This window comes from Pagrus pagrus (genome assembly GCF_965226575.1).
Source record: "Pagrus pagrus genome assembly, chromosome: 13".
Classification (NCBI taxonomy): Eukaryota; Metazoa; Chordata; class Actinopteri; order Spariformes; family Sparidae; genus Pagrus; species Pagrus pagrus.
Window position 1 is genome coordinate 1233453 of NC_140197.1, and position 23729 is coordinate 1257181.

General features: G+C 40.9%; 1 protein-coding gene across 5 annotated transcripts in view; it reads right to left on the reverse strand.

Moving 5' to 3' along the window:
• Positions 1-8585: 8585 nt before the first annotated feature.
• nbr1b (NBR1 autophagy cargo receptor b) overlaps positions 8586-23729 on the reverse strand; it is a 75472-nt gene continuing 60328 nt past the window's right edge. For all 5 annotated transcript variants that reach the window (XM_084372607.1, XM_084372606.1, XM_084372605.1 and 2 more), the window contains 4 exons: positions 18070-18155; positions 17829-17904; positions 15022-15115; positions 8586-13794 (listed from right to left, as the gene is read on the reverse strand). In XM_084372607.1, coding sequence (XP_084228733.1) covers positions 13621-13794; positions 15022-15115; positions 17829-17904; positions 18070-18155 — 430 coding nt within the window. In that variant the 3' untranslated portion in view covers positions 8586-13620. The remainder of the gene's footprint in view (positions 13795-15021; positions 15116-17828; positions 17905-18069; positions 18156-23729) is intronic.

Sequence of the window (23729 nt, forward strand, 5' to 3'; positions counted from 1 at the left end):
ACTATGCAAAATTCTTGCAAAGAGATTAGAAGGCCAGCTTCCGCGGCTGGTGGGAGGAGATCAAAATGGATTTATCCAAGGTAGACAAGGGTTTCACAATGTCAGGCGGGTACTGAATATTCTACATAGCCAAAGAGCGGCGAAGAACACAGCCTTGCTTTCACTTGACGCGGAGAAGGCCTTCGACCGGGTCGAATGGCCCTATCTGTTCGAAGTGCTTACTCGCTTTGGATTTGGAGATAGATTTTGCAAATGGGTCAGACTGCTTTGTACAGAACTCACTGCAGAAGTCTTAACCAATAATGTGGTCTCTAAACCCTTGAATATTTCTAGAAGCTGCCCACAGGGAAGCCCTCTATCCCCATTGCTGTTTATTCTCGCAATAGAACCGCTTGCCATAGCAATTAGGACGCAAATAGATATTTATGGAATTTTGGAGGGTCAGGTGGAACATAAGATAGCACTTTTTGCCGACGACGTTATTTTGTTCCTTAAAAATTTGAATAGTTCCATTCCAGCGCTTGTAGGTCTTATTGATAACTTTGGGAAAATATCTGGATACAAAATAAACTACTCAAAATCTTCTATAAAGTTACTTAATGAATCAGATAAGGAAAATGATAATGTTCATGTCTCTCCTTTTAACTCCACAGATAATTTCACTTATTTGGGTATAAAAATCCTTCCTGAGGTAAACAAAATTTCTCAAATGAACTATGAATCACTGCAGGAAATTACAACTTCGTCTCTAGAGCGCTGGACATCATTACCAATTTCAATGATTGGCAGGATAAATATCCTAAAAATGAACATTCTGCCTAAATTCCTGTATTTATTTCAAAATATTCCTCTGCCCCCTCCCTCTTCCTTGTTTACTAGAATTAGAAAACTGTTTACCAACTTCATTTGGCAAAATAAACGTCCAAGATTACGTTTATCTTTAATATATCTACCATATGATCGAGGAGGCCTTAAGTGTCCAAACCTCCAGTGGTACTACTGGGCAACTCAACTACGTTCCATTATGTTTTACTTCTCTTCTGAAAATACCCCTGCTTGGATAGACTTGGAATCCTGTTCGGTAAGACCTAGCTTACCACTGAATTTATTTTTGTATTCAGCGGATCGGAAAAGTCTGAGGAAAAATACAGACAACCCTATTGTATTGAATATGATTGATATTTGGTTTGATACTTGTAAATATTTGAACATTAATCCGTCTTGGTCACGTTTTAGTCCTATTTGGGGTAATGGCAATTTCAAACCAGGGAGCAACGACCCAGGATTTCGAATATGGGCTGAAAAGGGATTAAGTAAAATACAAGATATGTACAGAAAAGGTGATATATTTATGTCCTTTTCAGAAATATCAACCAAATTTAACATCCCCAAAACACATTTCTTTAAATACCTTCAAATTAGGAATTTCATATCGTCCTCTCAAAATCATTCATTGGACATACCTATTACTTCTTCTTTAGAGAAAGCAATTATAGGACATTGCTATGATAAAGGTTTAATTTCATCCCTGTACGATTTATTCATATCCGGGTCTGATGAATCTTCAAAACATAAATTGAGATTGTGGATGGATGACATAGGTGATGAAATATCACTACACGACTGGAAAGAGGCATGCAGGAAAGCTCAGAAACAAACGATTAATAGTAATCTGAAACTTATTCAATATAAATGGCTGATGCGTACATACATAACACCAGTCAAATTACACATGTTTAATAATAACATCCCTGATACATGTGTTAAGTGTAATGAAGCAAGAGGAACGATGTACCACTGTATATGGGAATGTGTGAAAGTGAAATCCTTCTGGCAAGATATTATTAACATGATTGATAAAATATTAACTAAGAAGTTACCACTGGATCCTAAACTTTTCCTTCTGGGCATATATCCAACTATCCCATACTTACAAAGTAAAGAATCTAGATTAGTAGATATGTGTATATTACAAGCTAAACGTATAATTTCCCTTAATTGGAAAAATGTTGATGCACCCAGAATTGGAAGATGGGTTAAAGAGATGGCATCAAACATGGCATTGGAAAAGATAACGTACATTATTAAACAGAAACATCATGTTTTTGATGACATCTGGAGACCTTTTATAAGTTTTTTAAGACATGATGTTAATGTTGGTAATTTGCTTCAGCAGGAGGAGGCTTTGAGGGAGTAGAATGTGTGATATAATGTCCTGAGAAACACCCCTGAAATTCATCATATAACTGTTATCAGTATTTGTCTACTTTTGTATATTCTTTTATTTATTTATTTATTTATTTATTATTATTATTCCATCCTTTTTGTTTTATTTTCATCAAAAAATTCTCTTTCCTTTTTTTTTTTTTCAAATTTATTTATTTATTATTATTATTATTATTTTTTTTATAGTTTTCATTTTTTAATCATTTAGTGAGGGGAAGAAGGGAAGGGAGGGAGAATAGGGAGAACAAGTTTGCTTTGTCTCTTGCTTGTAAGAATGTCCTGTTTAATTTACTGTAAATTGCAAACAAAAATAATAAACACATGCTTGAAAGAATGAAATTATGTAACACACTGTAATATTTTTAAAGTGCAGAACTGAGAAGGAGGAAAAGCTAATGGTGTATTCTGAAGAAAGGAACTAAGAAAAGAGATCATATTACTCCTGTACTGGCCTCTCTGCACTGGCTCCCTGTAAAATCAAGAATAGAGTTTAAAATCCTTCTCCTCACTTACAAAGCTGTTAATGGTCAGGCACCATCATATCTCCAGGAGCTCATATTACCCTATCACCCAACTAGAGCATTACGCTCCCAGAACGCAGGATTACTTGTAGTTCCTAAAGTCTCCAAAAGTAGAATGGGAGCCAGAGCCTTCAGTTATCAAGCTCCTCTTCTGTGGAACCATCTTCCTGTTTTGGTCCGGGAGGCGGACACCCTCTCTACCTTTAAGAGTAGACTTAAGACCTTCCTCTTCGATAGAGCTTATAGTTAGGGCTGGGCCAGGACAGGCCCAGGCCTGTCCTGGACCAGCTCTTAGTTATGCTGCTATAGGCCTAGTCCGGGGGACAATGACACACTGAGCTTCTCTCTCCTCCCCTCTCCTCTCCTCTCCATCTGTATACATTATGCCTGTATACATGCCCCATCTCTGCATGTCACTGACTTACTTCTTCCCCGGAGTCCTTGTGCTTTCTAGTCCTACAGGCTCCCTTGGATCCTGGCCGCGCCCGGGTCGTGGATCGTGGATGCGCCCACTGCTATGGCCCTGCCTGATCGTGGATGCGCCCACTGCTATGGCCCTGCCTGATCGTGGATGCGCCTACTGCTATGGCCCTGCCGGATCGTGGATGCGCCTACTGCCATGACCCTGCCTGACACCCACCACTACTGTCGCTAATATTAGTCACATCTCTGTTACATACGTTCCACTACTATTATTGTAATGCATTACTACATACTATCCTTACCATTAATCACTACTACTGTTATCACTAGTAATCACATTTCCATGTGCATTTCATTATTATTGCTGTAATACATCTTTATGTACTTTCACTCCTGTCAACCATCGCTTATAATTGAATACATTGTGATCTCGTTGATCTGCTCTGTACATGCGACATCTATTGCACGTCTGTCCGTCCTGGGAGAGGGATCCCTCCTCTGTGGCTCTCCCTGAGGTTTCTTCCGCATTTTTTTTCCCTGTTAAAAGGGCCTTTTTTGGGGGCAAGTTTTTCCTCACTCGAATCGAGGGTCGAAGGACAGAGGGTGTCGTCTCTGTACAGATTGTAAAGCCCTCTGAGGCAAACTGTGATTTGTGAATTTGGGCTATACAAATAAAATTTGATTTGATTTGATTTGAAAGGGCCTGGGTTTTTAAAAAAAAACCAAGATGAGCTAATGGTATCAGGCACGTCCGCAGCACGGCCAGGTGCATCAGAAAAGTTTGGGACTTTCCATGGAAAAAACCCAGCGTCAGCAGAAATGAGTTGGGATTGGTTGAGGCCAAAAGGCCATGCCCTGTTTCTTAGGTTTAAGACAAGACAACAGGGGCGTTAGATCAGATCACTTGTTCATGGACATTGTCTATGTGTGATCTCAGCTCTTACTGCCGGCAATAAAAGCTCAACTGCACTCTACTTTGAGGACTCCTGGTGATTTTTTCGGAACCTTCTGATCATCCAAGACTCAAGAAAAGTCGTTATTCGACAGTTTCCAGCACAGCAATTTTCTGAAGGATCTTCTGAAAGTCGTCCACAGTAAAGGCAGCCATTTTGATGCTAGTTAGCCTTAGCTGCTAACAGGCTTGTGCTACTTGTTAGGCCTCGTTCAGAAAGTGCTGAAGAGTTCGGAAAAAATGTTGAAATGAGGCAGCAATATACTTTATCTCCAATTAATTATGCTCCCTTTCTGAACGAATAATAGTGGACAAAGGCAAGCAGAAGCGAGAGCAAGCAGAAAAGCATCTATCAAAGCAGCCAGCTGCATGAGAGGGTGTAGAGGGCCATATGTCTGACAGCACCTGCTTTTTCAGAGCTTTGGAGAAACTTTTGTTCTAAAAGTCGTGCAGGTCTGAATTGTTAATATGTGGTTCGGCGGCCCGGGATGAGCGCGTAGACGTCCGTTCGGTGCCGATCGGCAAAAATATATTGATGCCTGACATGAACAGTGGGACAATTTGGGGTGCAACAATCATCAATTTTGATGATACGGTTATAGAGGAAAAAACTTAGTTTCACAATTCTCATGAGTTTGGACTTATAAGATCTCATTTGTAATCTGAGGTTTTATTGAGTTTTTCCCTAAATCTTTCATTGTTGGTGTTTTTTAAACAGTTGCTGCCTTTCAACATAAAAATAATACATGAAAACACGTGTCTCTCTTTGGCATTAAATAGAAGCTTTTTTAAAATCTTTGCATCGTTGAGGCTCGACAGTTATAATAATAATAACAATACATTTGATTTTTCAGCACTTTCAATAAAACTCACAGACACTTTACAAGATTATTGAGAGCTTTGTAATTGATGAGGAGGATCTTGAAGTGCTGCTTTATTGGGAGCCAGTTGCAGGATGGGTGTAACACATTTCTTTGAGTAACTTACACTTTGACTTCTAAAGAAGTCTCTTATGTCCACTTTTCTTTTTTTAGGCATCCTGGCTGCGCCTAATTACCAAACACACATACACACACACGCATGCACGCACATGGACACCGACTCACACGTTAATGTAAATGAAACCTCTGATGTAACAATCCTTCTAGCTGACGTGACCCAGCAGAACAAACGCCCAACTTACCGTGGCAGATTAATAAGGACTCCTGGGCAACTCGCAGACCGGTGTGCCAGCAAGATGGAGTGACAGCGGGGACGGCCAATCACACAAGAAACGGCAGAGCCAATCGAGGAGCTTGTGGGCGGTCTAAACTAAGGAAACAGGCTTCAGCTTGAGCGGCCGTTTTCCGCTTGGTCCTAGTGCTTGTCGAGTCTCTGTTTACTATAGCGTAACATTGTTTTTGGACAGTAAAAGCTGCAGGGAACCAAAACGGCCTTTTGAAAAAGTGCAGGGGACATGTCCCCTGTGTCCCCCCCAAATTACGTCCGTGCCCTATACATTATCTTCATTTGTATTACTCTATATCTTACGCATTTGCTTGTCTTAATTGAGTTCCTCCATTCAGAAGATGACAAGTTATCATAGCATTCAATTATTCTCTTAATATTTAAATGCTTTCACCCAACCGGCAATTTCACCATCCGCACATATTTCATTCATAAACTCGCTACATTAGTCATTACAGACACAGCATCTTTTTGTTACCTGTTAATCTTGTCATTTGTTTAATCTGCCATTTCATTTATTCACTCTGAACGATTTAGCCGAATAAATATATTTAACCATGTGTCGTCTGTGCAGATTTATTTTAATGTGGAGAACCAAAGGTAACTGTGTGTAGAAGTCACTACTTCAGTTGTGAGATTGAATAAATTGATCTGATATTGATTAGAATTGATTGATATTGATTCAAGTCAACCTTGTCTAGTCGAATTTGATTAATTCCTCCAGATTAGTCAAAAAGATAAAAGAAGAGAGGTGGTGCCCCTATTTATGAGTGCTTTATTAATCTCAAGTGATTAATAAATTACATTTATTAGTAGTGTATCTCCTATATGTTGATGGTACCCTATGTGAGACCACAGTTCTCTGCAATAAATTAATGTGTACAGACAAACACCAGTTGTAATAATCAAAACTTAAGCTGTTTAATGTTGTCTGGCTGTCCACTGAGTGATTAATACGATACTTTAACTGAGAAACCACCAAGGTTAATGTTCGACGAATGCTTTATTTAATACAATTAAACCAAATTAGACCAAATGAAATGATCAAATTAATATTTACAACATGGGATGTGGAAATCAGTAAGCCAGTTGGGTATAATGTTAATGAGTGGGCAGGTGTGCAAAACAAAGCAAAAGGTAAACTAAGAATAACATCACCAAAACCAGAACATGGCGTGCCTGTGGAGAGGGCCAGAGCAGAGAGAGAGGGAGAGTCAACTGCAGGAGTTTAAGTAACTTCAGCATACCGGGCCCAGGTGCACAGAGATACTGCAATTAAGCTACCAGCAAGGGAGCATCACAGATTAGATGGAGACACACCTCCAAGATGACACAACCAAGGAACCTCAAAAAGAAGGAAGGGTCTTTACGTCACCGAAACTTGCTTTGTTGCCAGACTGTGGTGACATGGAGAAACACACTAAACCCAACATATCTACGTCGTGTGACTTCTGATGAAGTTTAGGAAAGGCTCCTGTTTGCGCTGCTGTTCTCAGTGTCATTGCAGTTTTATCAGCGGAAATCAGCCACACCTGCCCCGTTTGATCACAATACTCTCAGCCCTGTCAATCATTTGGGGGAAAAAATCAGTGGTTAACCTACTCTCTGATGTGTCTTCTTTCTTAGTTGCTGTTAATGTTTAAGCTAGTTTCTAAAGTGAAGGACACAGATTGCAGCAAGCACTCTGATAGAAATGTCGTACTTTCATTTCCTCCTCCAGCTGTCAGATAACATCACCTGCTGCCGACAGCTTACCTGGCATGAAATTCTGCGTTAAGATGTTGAACACGTCTTCATTTCACGTCCCACTGGACTCAAACATGTCTTCTTGTCTGTTAATGGTCGGTGGAAGTAGAACCTATGGATATCATGTTTCATTATCTCAGCCTACAGCAGCCTATTTCACCAAGTTTACTCAACATCTGCTAATGGTAAGAAACTGAAACTGTCTGAGACTGTCTTACCTGTTATATATCATTCTATATATAAGAACAAGAAATGTAACATTTGAGCTGACTTTTTATTGAATTCTCGTTTTCTTGGTTAAAATAAAATTTCCATGTGTAAGTATCACAGTTTGAGAACAGAACATTGCCAAAATTTAATTCCACTTTTATTTTGAATTATTTTGAAAAAGGCATTGCTTCCAGTACTATCCTGTCTTTTTATGGAAGATACAGTCACGTTATTTAACTTTTCTTTGTTTTTTTGACTGAACTTCAACCTTTACAAATGGTGAGAAGACAAGGGCACAAGTATCTGTGCCATAGGCATCACACTGCCCCCCTTCCTCTTTTCATACAATCAGTAACAAACTGTTTGTTCCTCTTTACTAAAGATAACAATGGAATGAATTTGAAAAGCTGCAGTTAAAACTATCTTTCCCAGGCTTCCTCATATCGCTGTGCTGGTCACTCCATCATAGACAGAAGACCAGCTGACTTTTTCTTCCGAAATAGGTCTTGCATAGCTTGGAGCTGTGCTTTGGGTCATTATCTTGTCAAAGGATGGAGTTGGCTCCAATCAAGTGCTGTCCACTGGGTATGACATGGTTTAGCAAAATGGAGGGATAGCCTTCCTTATCAAGATCCCTTAAACCCTGTACAATTCTCCAGGACTTATCTCCAGCACCAAAGCCCCCCAGACCATCACATTTCCTCCACCATGTAATTAATTTGTTCTGCGTCACACAACTGTGATCCACACACCTAAAAACTTCCTCTGTCCATAACAGAGTCTTTATCCAGTCTCCCTCTGTCTAATATCTGTGTTCTTTAAACCATCTTAATCTTTTCTTTTATTGGCCAGTCTCAAATATGGCTTTTTCTTTGCCTCTCTGTGCCATTGGACCACAAGAAATTTTCCTGTGTACACCTATCCCAGCAATTGCTTGCTTGTATAGATATTTACCACATTAATGATGTCTAGATTGTATTTCTGATCCATGTAATGCTATTTTAATTGAAAATGTGCTTTTCTTTCATACATAAGGAAATGTCAAGGTCACCCCAAGGTAGTGTATAAACAAGGGTTGGCCATATATTGAGTTATGGGCAAGGGATTGTTATCAAAGTAACATTTTTATCACATTTCCCACTCAAGTGATCTATGTAAAAAGTGGTGCTTCCCATCAGTGACACTGTCCTCATTGAAATTGCTTCCTCTTGTAACATATGCCCGTCCTTCAGCAGCAAGTTGTTAAATTTAAAAGGAAAATCGGGAACATGATCCAGAAATCCATCATGAATGTAGTGACTTTAATTTGAGACAGATTGATTTGTACATCATAACAATGTTCATAAAGTGCAACACAGAAAAAAAGCTAAAACAATCCAGCTTTTCTCTTCATCCGTAAATACTTCAGTTGTATTCCTACCCCAATATATAAATATTTCACCAGACCATCTCTCGTAGAACAAATACACGTTAACTTAAAGCAAAATGACATACAGTACATTATGTGAAACTCTTCACCTTCATTAAGTGCACATTTCAGCAAGGGTCCATTTGCATGAGAGATGTGCTGCATGGTTTTATTTTTTACATATTACCTATGTGGAGTTTAGAAATCTTGATTCTTTGAGAGGGACTGTGGTGAGATTCAGTTGAATGAATGTGAAGCAAAATGTACAAGAAACCATGCTTAGATAAACTATGTTGAATAACACTCTACCCCAGGAACTGTGTGAATTCAGACATTAAAAAAAAAGGTAATTTACCAACTCATTTTTAAATATATGTCACCAAAACAAGTTCGCATTAGGGTTAAGAGGTGAAATATTTTTCACACTATTTGACATCCTTTTGCTGGCAATTCAATGTCTCTTAATGTCATATTAACCTGTAGGTAAGACTGGCTGTATGAACCTGACAGCAATCTCTTTGTATAGAACTTGACTCTTGTACAAAACAATGTCCAATTCAAATCATGATGCATATCTGCATCATTCCACTGGAGTCAAGTTTGTTAGACATCTGGACCTTAAAGGAAGAGCTTAACATTATGGGAAATACACTTATTCGCTCTCATGCTGACAGTAAGATGAGAAGATTGGTACTCTCTGAGAGTGGTATCAATCTTCTCATCCAAATTTTGGCAAGTAAACAAATAAGCAAATCCCTAAAATATTGGACTATCCTTTTTGAATTAATTGCAGGGTTTTTATTTGAATGTGGAGCTTGACCAAAAAACAAAACTGTGTACTAAAAACTGTACTAAAGGGTTTTTGGACCACTGAGTTACATCAATCAGCCACGACATTAAAGGCAGGACCCCCAAAACTGCCCCGACCCATCTGGGCGTGGACATGGGACCTCCGGGGTGTCCTGTTGTGCCAGACACAGGGATGTTGACCCAATTCTTTGGGTCCTGGGGGTCGGGGCTTCCATGTGTCACATTTGTTTGGGGGCATCAAGTGGATGGTTGGTTTCAGATTGGGAACGAGGGAATTTGGAGGCCAATTCAACAACTTGGGAACTTTGTCACATTCCGAGGCAGACTTTGCAGTGTGGCACAGCACATGCTGGGGAGGCTGCTGCCTTGGGGGGTGCCCTTGTGATTGGGGAGGGGTGCTTAGTCTGCAACAACATTTAGGTGGGTGCTATGAGACAAAGTATTATTCACAGGAATTCCAGGACCAAAGATTTCGTAGCAAAACATTGAACTGTAACAAGACAGACAAGTCATTTTAATGTTGTGGCTGATCAGTGTGCAATACACATGCACAACATTCACCTTAATTATAATCCTACATCAAGTATTTTTTTATTTGATGATTTCTTCAACTCCAACTCAATTTTTTTTTCAAAGGAAAACACTAACACACACATACAGCAGAGCAGATTTAACCACCACATAATAAGCCTAAAAACACAACATCCACAGCTCTAATTTCTTATATTTCCAAACAGCCTTCAAGCATTCAAAAGCAAGAACACCTTAAACAATCATAACTTAAACTAATAAAGTCAACTGATAGTCATTGCTTCAAACTAAGAGGTTCTGAATATATTCATACATTTGTGAAGGGGGGGGGGGTGGACAAACACATTTCCACATTGTTACACAGTTTTTTTCCAGCTCAAGTTTGGAATGACCTTACTGTTACTGTACATGCTCTTAATGTGCTGTACTGGAGGAAGCACACATCCTTTACGAGTGTCAGACGTGACCACTGTGAAGAAGTACAAAACAGATGACAGGAGTGCAAAATGATATGAACACATATGAGCTTTTCTGAAGGGATTTAGCTCAGCATAGCTGAATCCTATTTGAAGTCATAAAACTTACCCTATATAACTCAATAAAATACAGTCACTTTTAGCAGCTGTTTGTCTCAGACTGACTTGTTGTAAAGATCTGTGTCACGGGTGAGAAAAAAAGTGAACAAAATGTTAGGAGAGTATTCATTTTCAACTTAAACTCTCAGTACACTTCAAACAAAGAACTTATCTAAGGTTGAAGTCATACCTGCGGTTTGGTTCATTTGGTCCAGACATACTGTATACTAGGTCATATATAATATCATAAAATCCAAGATGCTTGAGAGTCAAGACCTAAGTTTGTTAAAGCGGGCAAAGTCAATATTAGGAAAAAAGTTAATATTGAATGAATGGTCCCTATGTCCTGTAAGGTTTTAAGTGCCAACACTATCTCCAGATCTAAAGTTTAAAGGGGAATGTTATTCTGCTTTTGGTAGTTATCTATTTATATACATTGGGTTATGCATTCAGAACAGTGAGCGGATTGTGGAAACCCCAATATACACTCCAATGATATGGACCTAGGTTATAAAACAGACAAACAAAAAAATATATAAATAAATAAAACCAATATCAATAATACAGCCGTTATACTCCAAGACACTTAGATAGAAGACCTATATTAACACAGATGATCACTATACCAAGCTCTTAGGCTCATGATATACTTGCCTTTACCAACATTAATGCAGTGTCTCCAACATAAGCAGTTTTGTTCACAGAATATTTGCCTGTCTGTAACATGTAAAATAACAATAGGGCCACTGCATGGTTCGTGCTTGAGCCCTTATAATATATCTCAATAACAGTACTGATCTGTATCAGACAAGCTTAGACCGCTAATAGTGAATTTCACCACTAGGTGTCCCACGAAACTTTAGCTGCTCCCACGAGGAATGTAATGAAAGCCCATGAATGAGAGTGTATCAGCACTACTATCCATCAGGGCAACTGCAACATGTCATGTTTTCATTTCTCACAACAATGATTCACCTTACCTTCTTCTTAAGTTTAACATCAAAATGATAAATAATATAAAACTTCAGCTGAGTGACACTGGAGAAAAGATCGTAGTGGCGACACTTCAAGTAGCCCACATACCCAGACTTTGCAAGTCCAGCTGCAGTTTTCCACAACACATTCCTGATTAAGAAATGTCAAGAAATGAAGGGGTTCCGTCTACTGTAACACTAGTGAACTTTTAATTTGAAACAGAAACAGGAAGTGTAGGCTGTATAAACTGTTTTTCTCTTGTGGATGTTGGACTGAGTAGTATAGTGTGTGCACAACTCTCAACTCTAGTACATCATAACAAGACATAAGCACCACATCACCTGTGGTGCTGAGCTGAGCTGAGCCACATGCTGCTAGTTCTCTCCACCTGACAAATGTCAGTTCAGTTGGTTGGCACAATATCAAACTAGTTGAAGCCTGTACACTGGACCAGACCGGACCAGCAAAACCGAAAACCTACCCAACCTTACCCGTTACAGCCTTTTACAACTGGAGAAAAATCCCTCTTCCACTGTTCTGCACTGGCCTAAAGCTTAGAACCAGAGAACTGAGCCGGGCTCATAACTGCAATTTAAGGAAAGACCCAATTGGTGCTAGGCCCGAGCCAACAACTGATGTTCCGTTTACCTTGTCCGACTAATGAAACGCATTGCTCACGCTCTGGTTCTTTAACACTGTATCCGTGTCGTGTGATGCAAGTATTTACATGCAATTTTACAATGATTTACAGTTTACATGCAAACAACTGGCACAGCCTGAGTAAAAAAGAGAAGATGTTCTTAATGGATTATATTAGAAAAATAATTTGAACAAGTAGAGCCAGAACATTTATGTCATAAATGACCTAAATCTTATGTAAAGTGGGCCAGGTGTCCTGCCAACCTGACCCAGGCCATTTGTTACTTGCACCCGAGTGGCAGAACTCTAAGGCTGATTAGGTCCAAATCATCCTTGGTCAACGCTGGAAAGTCATCATTCAGAACTTTCAGTTTTAAGTTTACTCTGTTGTTACATGTTGTGATTGTGGCAAAAAAACAAAAACCAACAACAAGCTTTATCAGTTTCTGTCTTTGTTATTTTCATTTGTTTGATCTGCCACTGACTTGCATCCTGCTCGTGAGCTTAGCCAGCTAATGGAATGTGAGGTTTGAAAACACACACACCATTCTACAAAGGAACCGTCATGCTCAAATAAACATGTAGTTAAAAGCAAGTATATCAGTGCTCTGAGCTGTTTGGTGTATGGTTAAAGCATACCATAACTCTGATGTGGATTTTCTATATGTGACTGACTAGCATGTGACCACATGTTGTATGGATCTCCTCACTAAAGTTCTCAGTGCAGGTGTGAATGAATACTTGATATTATTTCGCTGCTTTGAACATCATCACTGTCCCGGCCAAGAAGCCAAACAAGAAGGTGCTATGTGTAGCATTTCAACGCTAACAAATCATAACCGTATTTTGATGCTCTGCTTAGCACTAAGCTGCATCTCACATCAACCGAAAACATTAAATTACTTTGTAGCATGGAAGTGGAACTGTTTAGTATTTAAAAGTTACTCAACTTCACAAAAGCACACTGTGTCTCATTAAAATACATATTTTAATTTTGGTTAATGCTAAATGCTACACATAGCTCCTTTAAGACTTTGGGAACATGTCTCTTTTCTTTTTCGTCTCTATGCAGGCAGCTGCCCTGCCACCATCAAGGCCTAGGCTGGAAGTAATACTACAGACAGAGGGTGATTGATGGTCTAGTACAGTATCCCAGAGAGTTTGATGTCTCCTTGTATGGTCATAGAGAAGATTGATCTCCATCCAACTGGACCAGTCAGAGGAGAGATGGACAGAGTGAGAAAGGTAAAAAGGTATATGAGCAGAAATGAATTTATCTCTTCTGATCTGTCCTTCTGTTCTTTCTTCATCCTTCTTGTGTCGCATCAGCTTCTCACTCCCTTTTATCCCTTCCTGCACTTCGTCCTCTCTCTCTCGTCAGTAGCGTGTAGAGTACCAGTCATTGTCGGTCATCTGAACAAGCTCGTTGACCACATCCAGCAGGTTGTAGTTGTATTTGTTCAGTAGTCGCTGGTTCAGCGACCGGTCCCCAAAACCCATCTCCACCAGTACGGCCATCATGGTGTCCTGAGTGGACACATCCACTGGAGGCTGCACAGGAACAAGATCTCATAAGTCCATAAAACCTGTTACTGATCATATAAAACTAAACTTCCAAGCAAACATACGCGTACTGACCAAACTAACAACGGACAATTCACTAAATCCCTCACCTATACAGTGACTTTTCAATCATACAGTAGTAACCACAACCAGGCGCAGCAGGCCTGACTTTGGATTTCTCCACATGGCAAAGCAGTGCGCATGGGGTGACAGCAAGAGTAGAGATGCATCAATCTACTTCTTTTCAGGTCTGAACTGCTGAAAACTTTTTTTTTTTTTGCTGTTGTTGGTATTACATGTAAAGTAAGGTCTTCATGAGGCTGAACCTGAGTTGCAGTTTAGTAGTGAAAAGTTCTGGAAAGTTCCCAAATTTGGATTTGGGATATTTGTTTATTGTTTTGACTGGTATAATGATATAAATATGCAGAAATGATACAGTCTGTACCAATTATCATTATTCAACTCCCCTCAATGATGTCCCAGCTTAGTGCATGCCAGGGAGCCTTGGAGCTCTAAAACCTGCTCAGAAAACCCCATGCTGATATTGGTTTGCCTCAGTTCCAACTACAAGAGATACTCAGACAAAGAGTTTGGATGGATGAAAAATATAAGAAATACAGCAAGAAATGCATTAAACAGTGTGTTTTTCTGTAAGATCCAAGTGCTAGCATGTCTGGTTTATTATCTTTTTCTCTACAGTAGCAATATAAGCCTGCATTATTTTGGGTTACATTAAAAAAACACATCCAGTTGTGAAGAGGCGGCTAATGTGTGAAAGCCAGTCCTCTGTGCTATGTTATCAGAGTTACAGCTAACATTAGCAGCTCTGTACTGCTCTATTGGATTATGGATTTGGGGAAGTTCATACTCCAGCAGCCCCAGCCAAACTCATTTTCATGATAGTCTGCCACAGTGACCCTACAAATATATGTTAGCATTACCCTGCAGCCATCCTGGTCTCCTTGTCATAAACAGACATTATCCATATTTTACAGCAGCAGGAGGAGTTTGTATCTGAATTAATGGGATCAGCTTTGATATCAGCAGATATTTCAAATTGAAGGTGCTGGATTGGTCAGGGCCAAAATAAACTTCATCTGGACATCTCCTGTTTTACTTTAAGAGCACCGCAAATGTCTTGACTACATAAATGTAAGAGCTGTGAAATTAGACACAGACTGTTAAATCAGACAGTTAATTAAAGTGCTTGCTGACCTGTGTGGGGCCTTGTCCAGTGAATAGGGCTTTGTAGGCAGAAGCTGCTACTGACAGAGCTCCTTTCATCAGGCCGCTGGTGATGCCCGGGTGCCTGAGGACACACAATACAGGTTACATTAAACTTGACTATTATGTCAAAGCTTTGGCTACGTGTCCAACTCAGCAGTTTCAACAGAAATAATGATGTATTAAATTAAAAAGCTGAATGACAGACAAATTTAGTTAAAAATCCTTTTTTTTAAGTGTTTCACTTGCAAATAATACTGTAAAACCTCTGCCCCAGCACAACTTCCTAATAATGTTGCACTGGTAATCTGTCCCATGACTAACCTCTAGTTGGTCAAGGCCATGACTGGTCATGTTGTCATTACAGTAGATTATCATTTGCTTCACAGTATATTCACTTAACATCAAAAGAAGGTTGCAGACATTAACTCCTACATAATTAGTATAAGTAAATTCAAACAATACTGAAAATGATAAAAACAGATCACTAAAGTCCTTGGATGACTAATGCATTTACAGAATCAACACTAAAGATCACTTAAGAAATAAGACATCCCTTTCAGGCAATAATATATTTTTTTTTACAGTGTTAGGTCTGCTCACACCAGCATTTCAAACACAGAAGTCTCGCCGCAAAATCAATTAATTCCCAAACACTGCAGCAAATAGTGGACTCAGGATGCAGTACATCTTTTCAAAGTCCAGCTATGGAGAACTATGACTCAGTCATTTCACAACAGCAAGTAGTCTTGACAATAGTGACCTTTAAGAGAATGGATGTCAGAAGAGGAATCATTTGAGGACAGTTATGAGACGGGAGTGAATTGTGTGAACTTAAACGTACTACAAGGAACTTGTAACTGGTTATGAAACTCAGTCTCAGTTTAATACTGATGTCTGTTTATGACCTACAGAAACAAATGAAATTTAAGCTGCAAGCAGTGATGAACGGGCCCTCGCCCACCCACGTACGTTGGGCTGTGGCGCTGTCGGAGGCCTGTGCGCCCAGTTGTGTGCTCGCCCGTTGCCTGTGGAAATGTCCTACCTAATGTAAATGGGATCTGTGTCACACGAAACACAACAGTGACATCTTCAGTGACTTCCAGTGGGTGGCGCTATAGATATGACGCAGTATTGATGCAGATACATATTCAGGGTGAGTCCCTCTACATGTGTGACCAATTTGATGCAGATGGGCAATTGTATGTTGAAGTTATAAGGACTTCCTGCGTGATGGCGAAGGATCTAAAATGACCGCACGGCCACGCCCACCAGGCACAACGCAGGCTGTTGAAGGTCTGAGGATGCTACTGAGAGAATGTGAACTCTGTAGTGTTAAATATGGCCCGTAGCTTCTTACCCATGAGTACGTTAATTTGATACCACAACTGCCCTCATGCGCAGCACGACAGCTCAGTAGCGCCCCCTAATGCCCCCCTTATGGCTTTTCCCATTCATTTTTTGTCATGTTTTCGCCTCATACTTTGTTACTTGTCCTACAGATTTAACGCCACAGACTTCACACTCACTACATATCATCGTCAGACCTTGATGATGACACCTTGTGAAAAGCTTACGCCTCCAATATACCTGTTGGGCGTGGCAGTGCGGTGACCCCTTATGGCTGTTCCCATTCTGTAGGAACCCATTTCTAAACCTCCTACATTCATTAACTTGGCCTACAGATTTAACGCCACAGACTTCCCAGTCACTAAGTATCATCCTCATGCCTTGATGATGAAAAAGTTGTGAAAAGCTTTTGCTTACGTTATTCCTGGTGGGCGTGGCGGTGCGGTTCATTTTGATGACCCCCTTTATGGCTTTTCCCATTCTGTACTGACCCAATGTCTATGCCTTGTACTTTAACCAACTCGTCCTACAGATTTAACACCACAGACTTCACATTCACTCAGTAGCATCCTCATACCTTCAACAGCCTGCGTTGTGCCTGGTGGGCGTGGCCATGCGGTCAATTTCGATCCTTCGCCATCACGCAGGAAGTCCTTATAACTTCAACATACAAGTTCCCATCTGCACCAAATTGCTCACACATGTAGAGGAGCTCACCCTGAATACGTCTCTGCATCAATACTGTGTCATATCTAAAGCGCCACCCACTGGATACAAGAAGTCACTGAATATGTCACTGTTGTGTTTTGTGTGACACGGATCCCATTTAGGTAGGAAACTTTCCACAGACAATGGGCGAGCACACATCTGGCTGCACATCCTCCAACAGCGCCAGAGCCTGACGTGGGGCGAGGGCCCATTCATCGCTGCTTGCAGCTTTAATTATTATAGTTATTCTTAATGCCTGTTACTGGGTCGGATTCAGACTTAATTGGGTATGATGAGTAATTAAATTGAACATTTTTATGGCACAGTTGAAGAATTGGAGGTTGAGGAATGATGTTGATTAGATGAGTTTATTTACACCCCGGATCAGATGGAGTACACACTAACGCTTTTAGTTTTCAAGCTAGAGTAAAGATTTCAGCTTAAAAAAGGATGTAAACACGTCTTTTCAAATCAATTTGAAATCTCTGGGTTTGCGGACTTTATGTCAGACAAGATGTAACAAGCTTCCAGCCACTTAAGCTGTTTAGGAAAATGTTTCGCTGTGAAGTTCCAGAAATGTTTTGTGGACTATGAAACTTCACCTGACTTTCCATCAGCATGGGGGGAGGAGGTGATGCCTGGATTTTCATTTTTGGGGAAACTACTCCTTTAAGACACTCATGCTAGTTTGAGTTTGAGATGTGTGTATGCGTGTGTGTGTGTGTGTGTGTGTGTGTGACCTGGGGTCCTCAGGGTTGTCCTCTGTGTCTTCATTAGCTTCAGTATCATCTGTCTGAGTTTGCTCAGGACCACAGGCTGTGGGATAATAAAACCATCACATGATCCATCAGACATCAATGCAGTTTCAAAAATCTGTATTCAATTCCATATCTCCCAGCTTCTAACAGTTATTGGCAGCATCACAAGAATAGCAAGGCCGGAGACTCAGTCATGATATTTCACTTGTGTGTTTGTGCTTACCATCCTCAGTTTGGTACAGCTCAGTGCCCTCTGTCCCCTCACTGGCAGCAGCAGGATCAATATCTGTTTCTCCACTGCTCTCTGGGCTGTACAAAATTAAAAGAAGACATTTTTCAAGTGTCAAAGAACAATGCAACAAACAAAGGGTGCTCCCAAAACCACCCCATAGTAAAAAACAACTTCAAAAGTGGATTTATATTCAGTCTTGCTCTACCTCTACAGCAGTGAGTGCAGAGGTGCTGAAATCCTCTGTAATGTAACATTACAGTAATTCTCTCTTATTTGACTGCTGAATGGAGGGCAAAGGTACTTTACTTCAAGAACGTATGGAGAGCAGATGGGGAAAAAAAGATACAGGAAGATAACAGAAATAACCACAGTCCCTGGTGAGTGTTGACTTGAGTCAGAGGATAAACTGAACACAAACACACATATACAAACATCCTCTGTGCCTGCTGCTTGCTTCTTAGCATACGGTTAATGAAAGTAAGGTAATCTGGCCGGTTGGAGCGAGAAACCCACTGTCAAACTCGCATGAGTAACTCACATAAACACAAGTGATCTCACAATCAAACTCACGCGGATAATGAAAAGCAAAATTTGCTGCTATTTTTGGGTGGCCACAGCTAGCTTGTTAGCCTTAAGTAGCTTGTTAGCTTCCACATAGATGGCCTGTTTCGGTAACAAGACTTCATTCCGTTGGCCTCAGCTCGAACCAATGCTCCACCTCTATGCCCATTTTTGGATTAGTTTAGAGTCAGGTGTTGCAAGATGGCAGACCCACATTAAAGTGTAACTAAACCCCTAGGTTTTGGCTGAGGTGCATCTGGGCTGGAAATTCAAAAAATGCCTTGATTGTGAGCGGGGCTCCAGGAGCAGTTAAGACACGTCCAGTCACTCTGTGCAGCGGGGCGGGGCGAACAGTGGTGGCTCGTGATGTAAGCTGCCTCCAAAACGTCATCGGCCTCCATCTCAGCCAATAGCAAAATTTGATTGTAATAGCCGGGTTTCAACCCATAGAGGGCAGTCACTCTTACATTTTTACAACAAAATACACCAAATTGAAATACTTTGACTAAAATGTCAAAAGTTGGACCAGAATACATCAACAACACTACTTCATACCCAAATGCATTTGTTTTCAGCAGAAAAAAGTGGTTTGGGGGTTTAGTTACACTTTAAGCTTCACACAAGCCCTTCAGAGACCGATGGTTGACGTCATAGCCACCATTTACTTTTTTTACAGTCAATAGTTGCACTTCATTGACAGCAGCTTGAAAACAAAAGAAAAAACTCTGATGCCACAGGAAATAATTTGTGAATTAATTAGTATGTGTGTTAACAGGAGAACGTGAGAGCAGCAGAGTTGTGAGTATAACATGACTCAGTTATCATACTGATGGAAATGGTCCTGTGTAAATGTTCATTATAATGGATTAATCAGGGGAGGAAGTGATGAGTCTGCATCAACTGCAAGTTAGTATGGGGGCAGATCAGAAGACAAGGACACTTCTTATGATAATATAAAATATACACTACTAGTCAAAAGTCTGGACACACCTTCTCATTCAATGGTTTTTCTTTATTTTTATTATTTTTCACATTGTAGATCAATACTGAAGCCATCCAAATTATGAAGGAACACATATGGAATTATTTAGTAAAAAGGGTTAAACAAACCAGAATATGATTTATATTTTATATTCTTCAGAGTAACCACCTTTTGCTTTGATGACAGCTTTGCTCACTCTTGGCATTCTCTCAATCAGATTCATGAGGTAGTCACCTGGAATGGTTTTCCAACAGTCTTGAAGGAGTTCCCAGAGCTGCTGAGCACTTGTTGGCTGCTTTGCCTTCACTCTGCGGTCCAACTCATCCCAAACCATCTCAACTGGGTTTAGGTTGGGTGATTGTGGAGGCCAGGTCATCTGACGCAGCTCGACATCACTCTCCTACTTGGTCAGATAGCCATTACAAAGCCTGGAGGTGTGTTTGGGGTCATTGTCCTGTTGAAAAACAAATGATGGTCCCACTATGCACAAACCAGATGGGATGGCATGTCGCTGCAGAATGCTGTGGTAGCCATGCTGGTTAAGTGTGCCTTGAATTTTGAATAATCACCAACAGTGTCACCATCAAAGCACCCCCACACCATCACACCTCCTCCTCCATGCTTCACGGTGGGAACCACACATGTAGAAATCATCCCCTCACCTTTTCTGCATCTCACAAAGACATGGTGGGCGGAACCAAAAATCTCAAATTTGGACTCATCAGACCAAAGTACAGATTTCCACTGGTCTAATGTCCATTCCTTGTGTTTCTTGGCCCAAGCACTTCTCTTCTTCTTCTTGTTCTTCCTCAGTAGTGGCTTCTTTGCAGCAATTCGACCATGAAGGCCTGATTCACACAGTCTCCTCTGAACAGTTGATGTCGAGATGTGTCTGCTACTTGAACTCTGTGAACATTTATGTGGGCTCTAATCTGAGGTCTGAGTAACTCTAATGAATTTATCCTCTGCAGCAGAGGTAACTCTTGGTCTTCCCTTCCTGGGGCGGTCCTCATGAGAGCCAGTTTCATCATGTGTTTGAAATTTTTTGCAACTGCACTTGAGGATACGTTCAAAGTTCTTGATATTTTCCGGATTGACTGACCTTCATGTCTTAAAGTGATGATGGACTGTCGTTTCTCTTTACGTAGCTGAGTGGTTCTTTTGCCAAAACATGGATTAGAACAGTAGTCGAATAGGGTTATTCACTGTATTGAACTGTGTACCAACCCTAACTCTGCACAACATAACTGATAGTCTCAAACACATAAAGAAGGCAAGAAATTCCACAAATTAACTCTTGACAAGGCACATCTGTTAATTAATAACCATTCCAGGTGTCTACCTCATGAATCTGATTGAGAGAATGCCAGAAGTGTGCAAAGCTGTCATCAAAGCAAAAGGTGGCTACTCTGAAGAATATAAAATATAAATCATATTCTGGTTTGTTTAACACTTTTTTGTTTACTACATAATTAGGGCCCAAGCAGGAAACCTGGGAGTTCCCTATTGTTTTTGTAGTGATTATTTCTTATTTTTAGTTTTTCTTCTCCCCAAATGACCGCATTTTTCACAACATGCATGAAAACGCGATTTCATTTGACAAACACATTAGGCTTGGCGAAAATGTAAAATCTATGGTCGTCGTGAATGTCCACCACTAGGTGGCACTACAATCAAGGAAAATGCGTTTTGGCTTATAACTCCCACATACTTTGTTGCACATTCAAAACACCTTATATCCACGCGTTCAGTCAATTGTGTTGAATCTCGTGTTATAGGCCACGCCCATTTCCGCCACCTTTTTTTCTGCAAACTTGCAAAATGTCGCAAACCTACTTTTTCAAACTCCTCCCAGGCAATTTCATCGATTTGCACCAAACTTTGGACAGGGCATCTGTGGACCCTCCTGACGAAAAGTTATCAAAATAATTTTGATTGTCCAAAGAACGCCCAAAATGTAGAACAACAATCTTGCATATCTTCACAAAATACAGTCGGATTAACACACGGACAGTTAAGACATGCATACACAATAATTAGGCAATGGGGCCGGGTAAGCGGCACGCCTTGACAGCAGCATGCCCCAACAGCAGCATACCCTGCGAGGGCCCGTTCATCACTGCTTGCAGTTTTAATTCCATATGTGTTCCTTCATAGTTTGGATGTCTTCAGTATTGATCTACAATATAGAAAATAATAAAAATTTAAACTGCAAGCAGTGATGAACGGGCCCTCGCCCACCCACGTACATCGGGCTGTGGCGCCGTCGGAGGCCTGTGCGCCCAGATGTGTGCTCGCCCGTTGCCTGTGGAAATGTTCTACCTACTGTAAATGGGATACGTGTCACACAAAACACAACAGTGACATCTTCAGTGACTTCCTGTGTCCAGTGGGTGGCGCTATAGATATGACACAGTATTGATGCAGAGACGTATTCAGGGTGAGCCCCTCTACATGTGTGACCAATTTGATGCAGATCGGCAATTGTATGTTGAAGTTATAAGGACTTCCTGCTCAATGGCGAAGGATTTAAATTGACCGCACGGCCACGCCCACCAGGCACAACGCAGGCTGTTGAAGGTCTAAGGATGCTACTGAGTGAATGTGAACTCTGTAGTGTTAAATATGTAGGAAAAGATAGTGAAACAACAAGCCATAGAACTTGGGTCCGTATAGAATGGGAAAAGCCATAAGGGGGTCATCGAAATTGAAAGCACTGCCATGCCCACCAGGAATAACGTAGGCAAAAGCTTTTCACAACATATCATCATCAAGGCATGAGGATGATACTTAGTGACTGGGAAGTCTGTGGGGTTACATCTGTAGGCCAAGTTAAACAATGTACGAGGCTTAGAAATGGGTTCCTACAGAATGGGAACAGCCAAAAGCACCGCCACGCCCACCAGGGATGTCGGAGGAGAAAGGTTTTGACAAGGTGTCATCATCAAGGTCTCAGGATGATACTTAGTGAGTGTGAAGTCTGTGGCGTTCAATCTGTAGGACAAGTTACAGAAAGTATGAGGCGAAAACATGAAAAAAAAATGAATAGGAAAACCCATAAGGGGGGCATTAGGGGGTGCTACTGAGCTGTCATGCCACGCATGGTGGCAGATGTGGTATCGAATTAACGTACTCATGGGTAACAAGCTACAGGCCAAATTTGGTGAGTCTGCAAACATCCTAAAGTCCCTAAAAATGCATTGGAAAAATGAAAATCGCCGCACACCATTCAAGATGGCTGACTTCCTGTTGCAGCTAAAATTCTGAAAGTTCTGAAGGTTTTGGTCAATGACTTGACGTTAGGTGGCGCTATGGAGTCCCCTGGCCACACCCACCGCCAATCATGTTGAATTCAGATGTGGGCGCGCACATGTGACATATGTTGCAAATTTGATGAGTTTTGGGGTATGTTCAGGCCGCCAAATATGCAATCTCGTGGAAGGAAGAAGAAAAAGAAGAATAATAATTAAAACTGCAAGCAGTGATGAATGGGCCCTCGCCCCCCCACGTACGTTGGGCTGTGGCGCCGTCGGAGGCCGCGCGCCCAGATGTGTACTCACCCTTTGCCTTTGGAAATTTCCTACCTAAATGGGATACGTGTCACACAAAACACAACAGTGGAATATTCAGTGACTGCCTGTGTCCAGTGGGTGGCGTTATAGATATGACACAGTATTGATGCAGAGACATATTCAGGGTGAGCTCCTCTACATGAGTGAGCAGTTTGATGCAGATGGGCAAGTGTATGTTGAAGTTATAAGGACTTCCTGCGTATTGGTGAAGGATCACAATTGACCGCACCGCCATGCCCATCAGGTGTAACACAGGCTGTTGAAGGTATGAGGATGCTACTGAGTGAATGTGAAGTCTGTGGTGTTAAATCTGTAGGACGAGTTAGTGAAAGTACGAGGCATAGAAATTGGGTTCACACAGAATGGGAAAAGCCATAAGGGGGTCATCGAAATTGAACGCACCGCCGCCACGCCCACCAGGAATAACTTAGGCAAAAGCTTTTGACAAACCATCATCTTCAAGGTACGAAGATGCTACTGAGTGAATATGAAGTCTGTGGTGTCAAATCTGTAGGACCAGGTAGTTAAGCTACGAG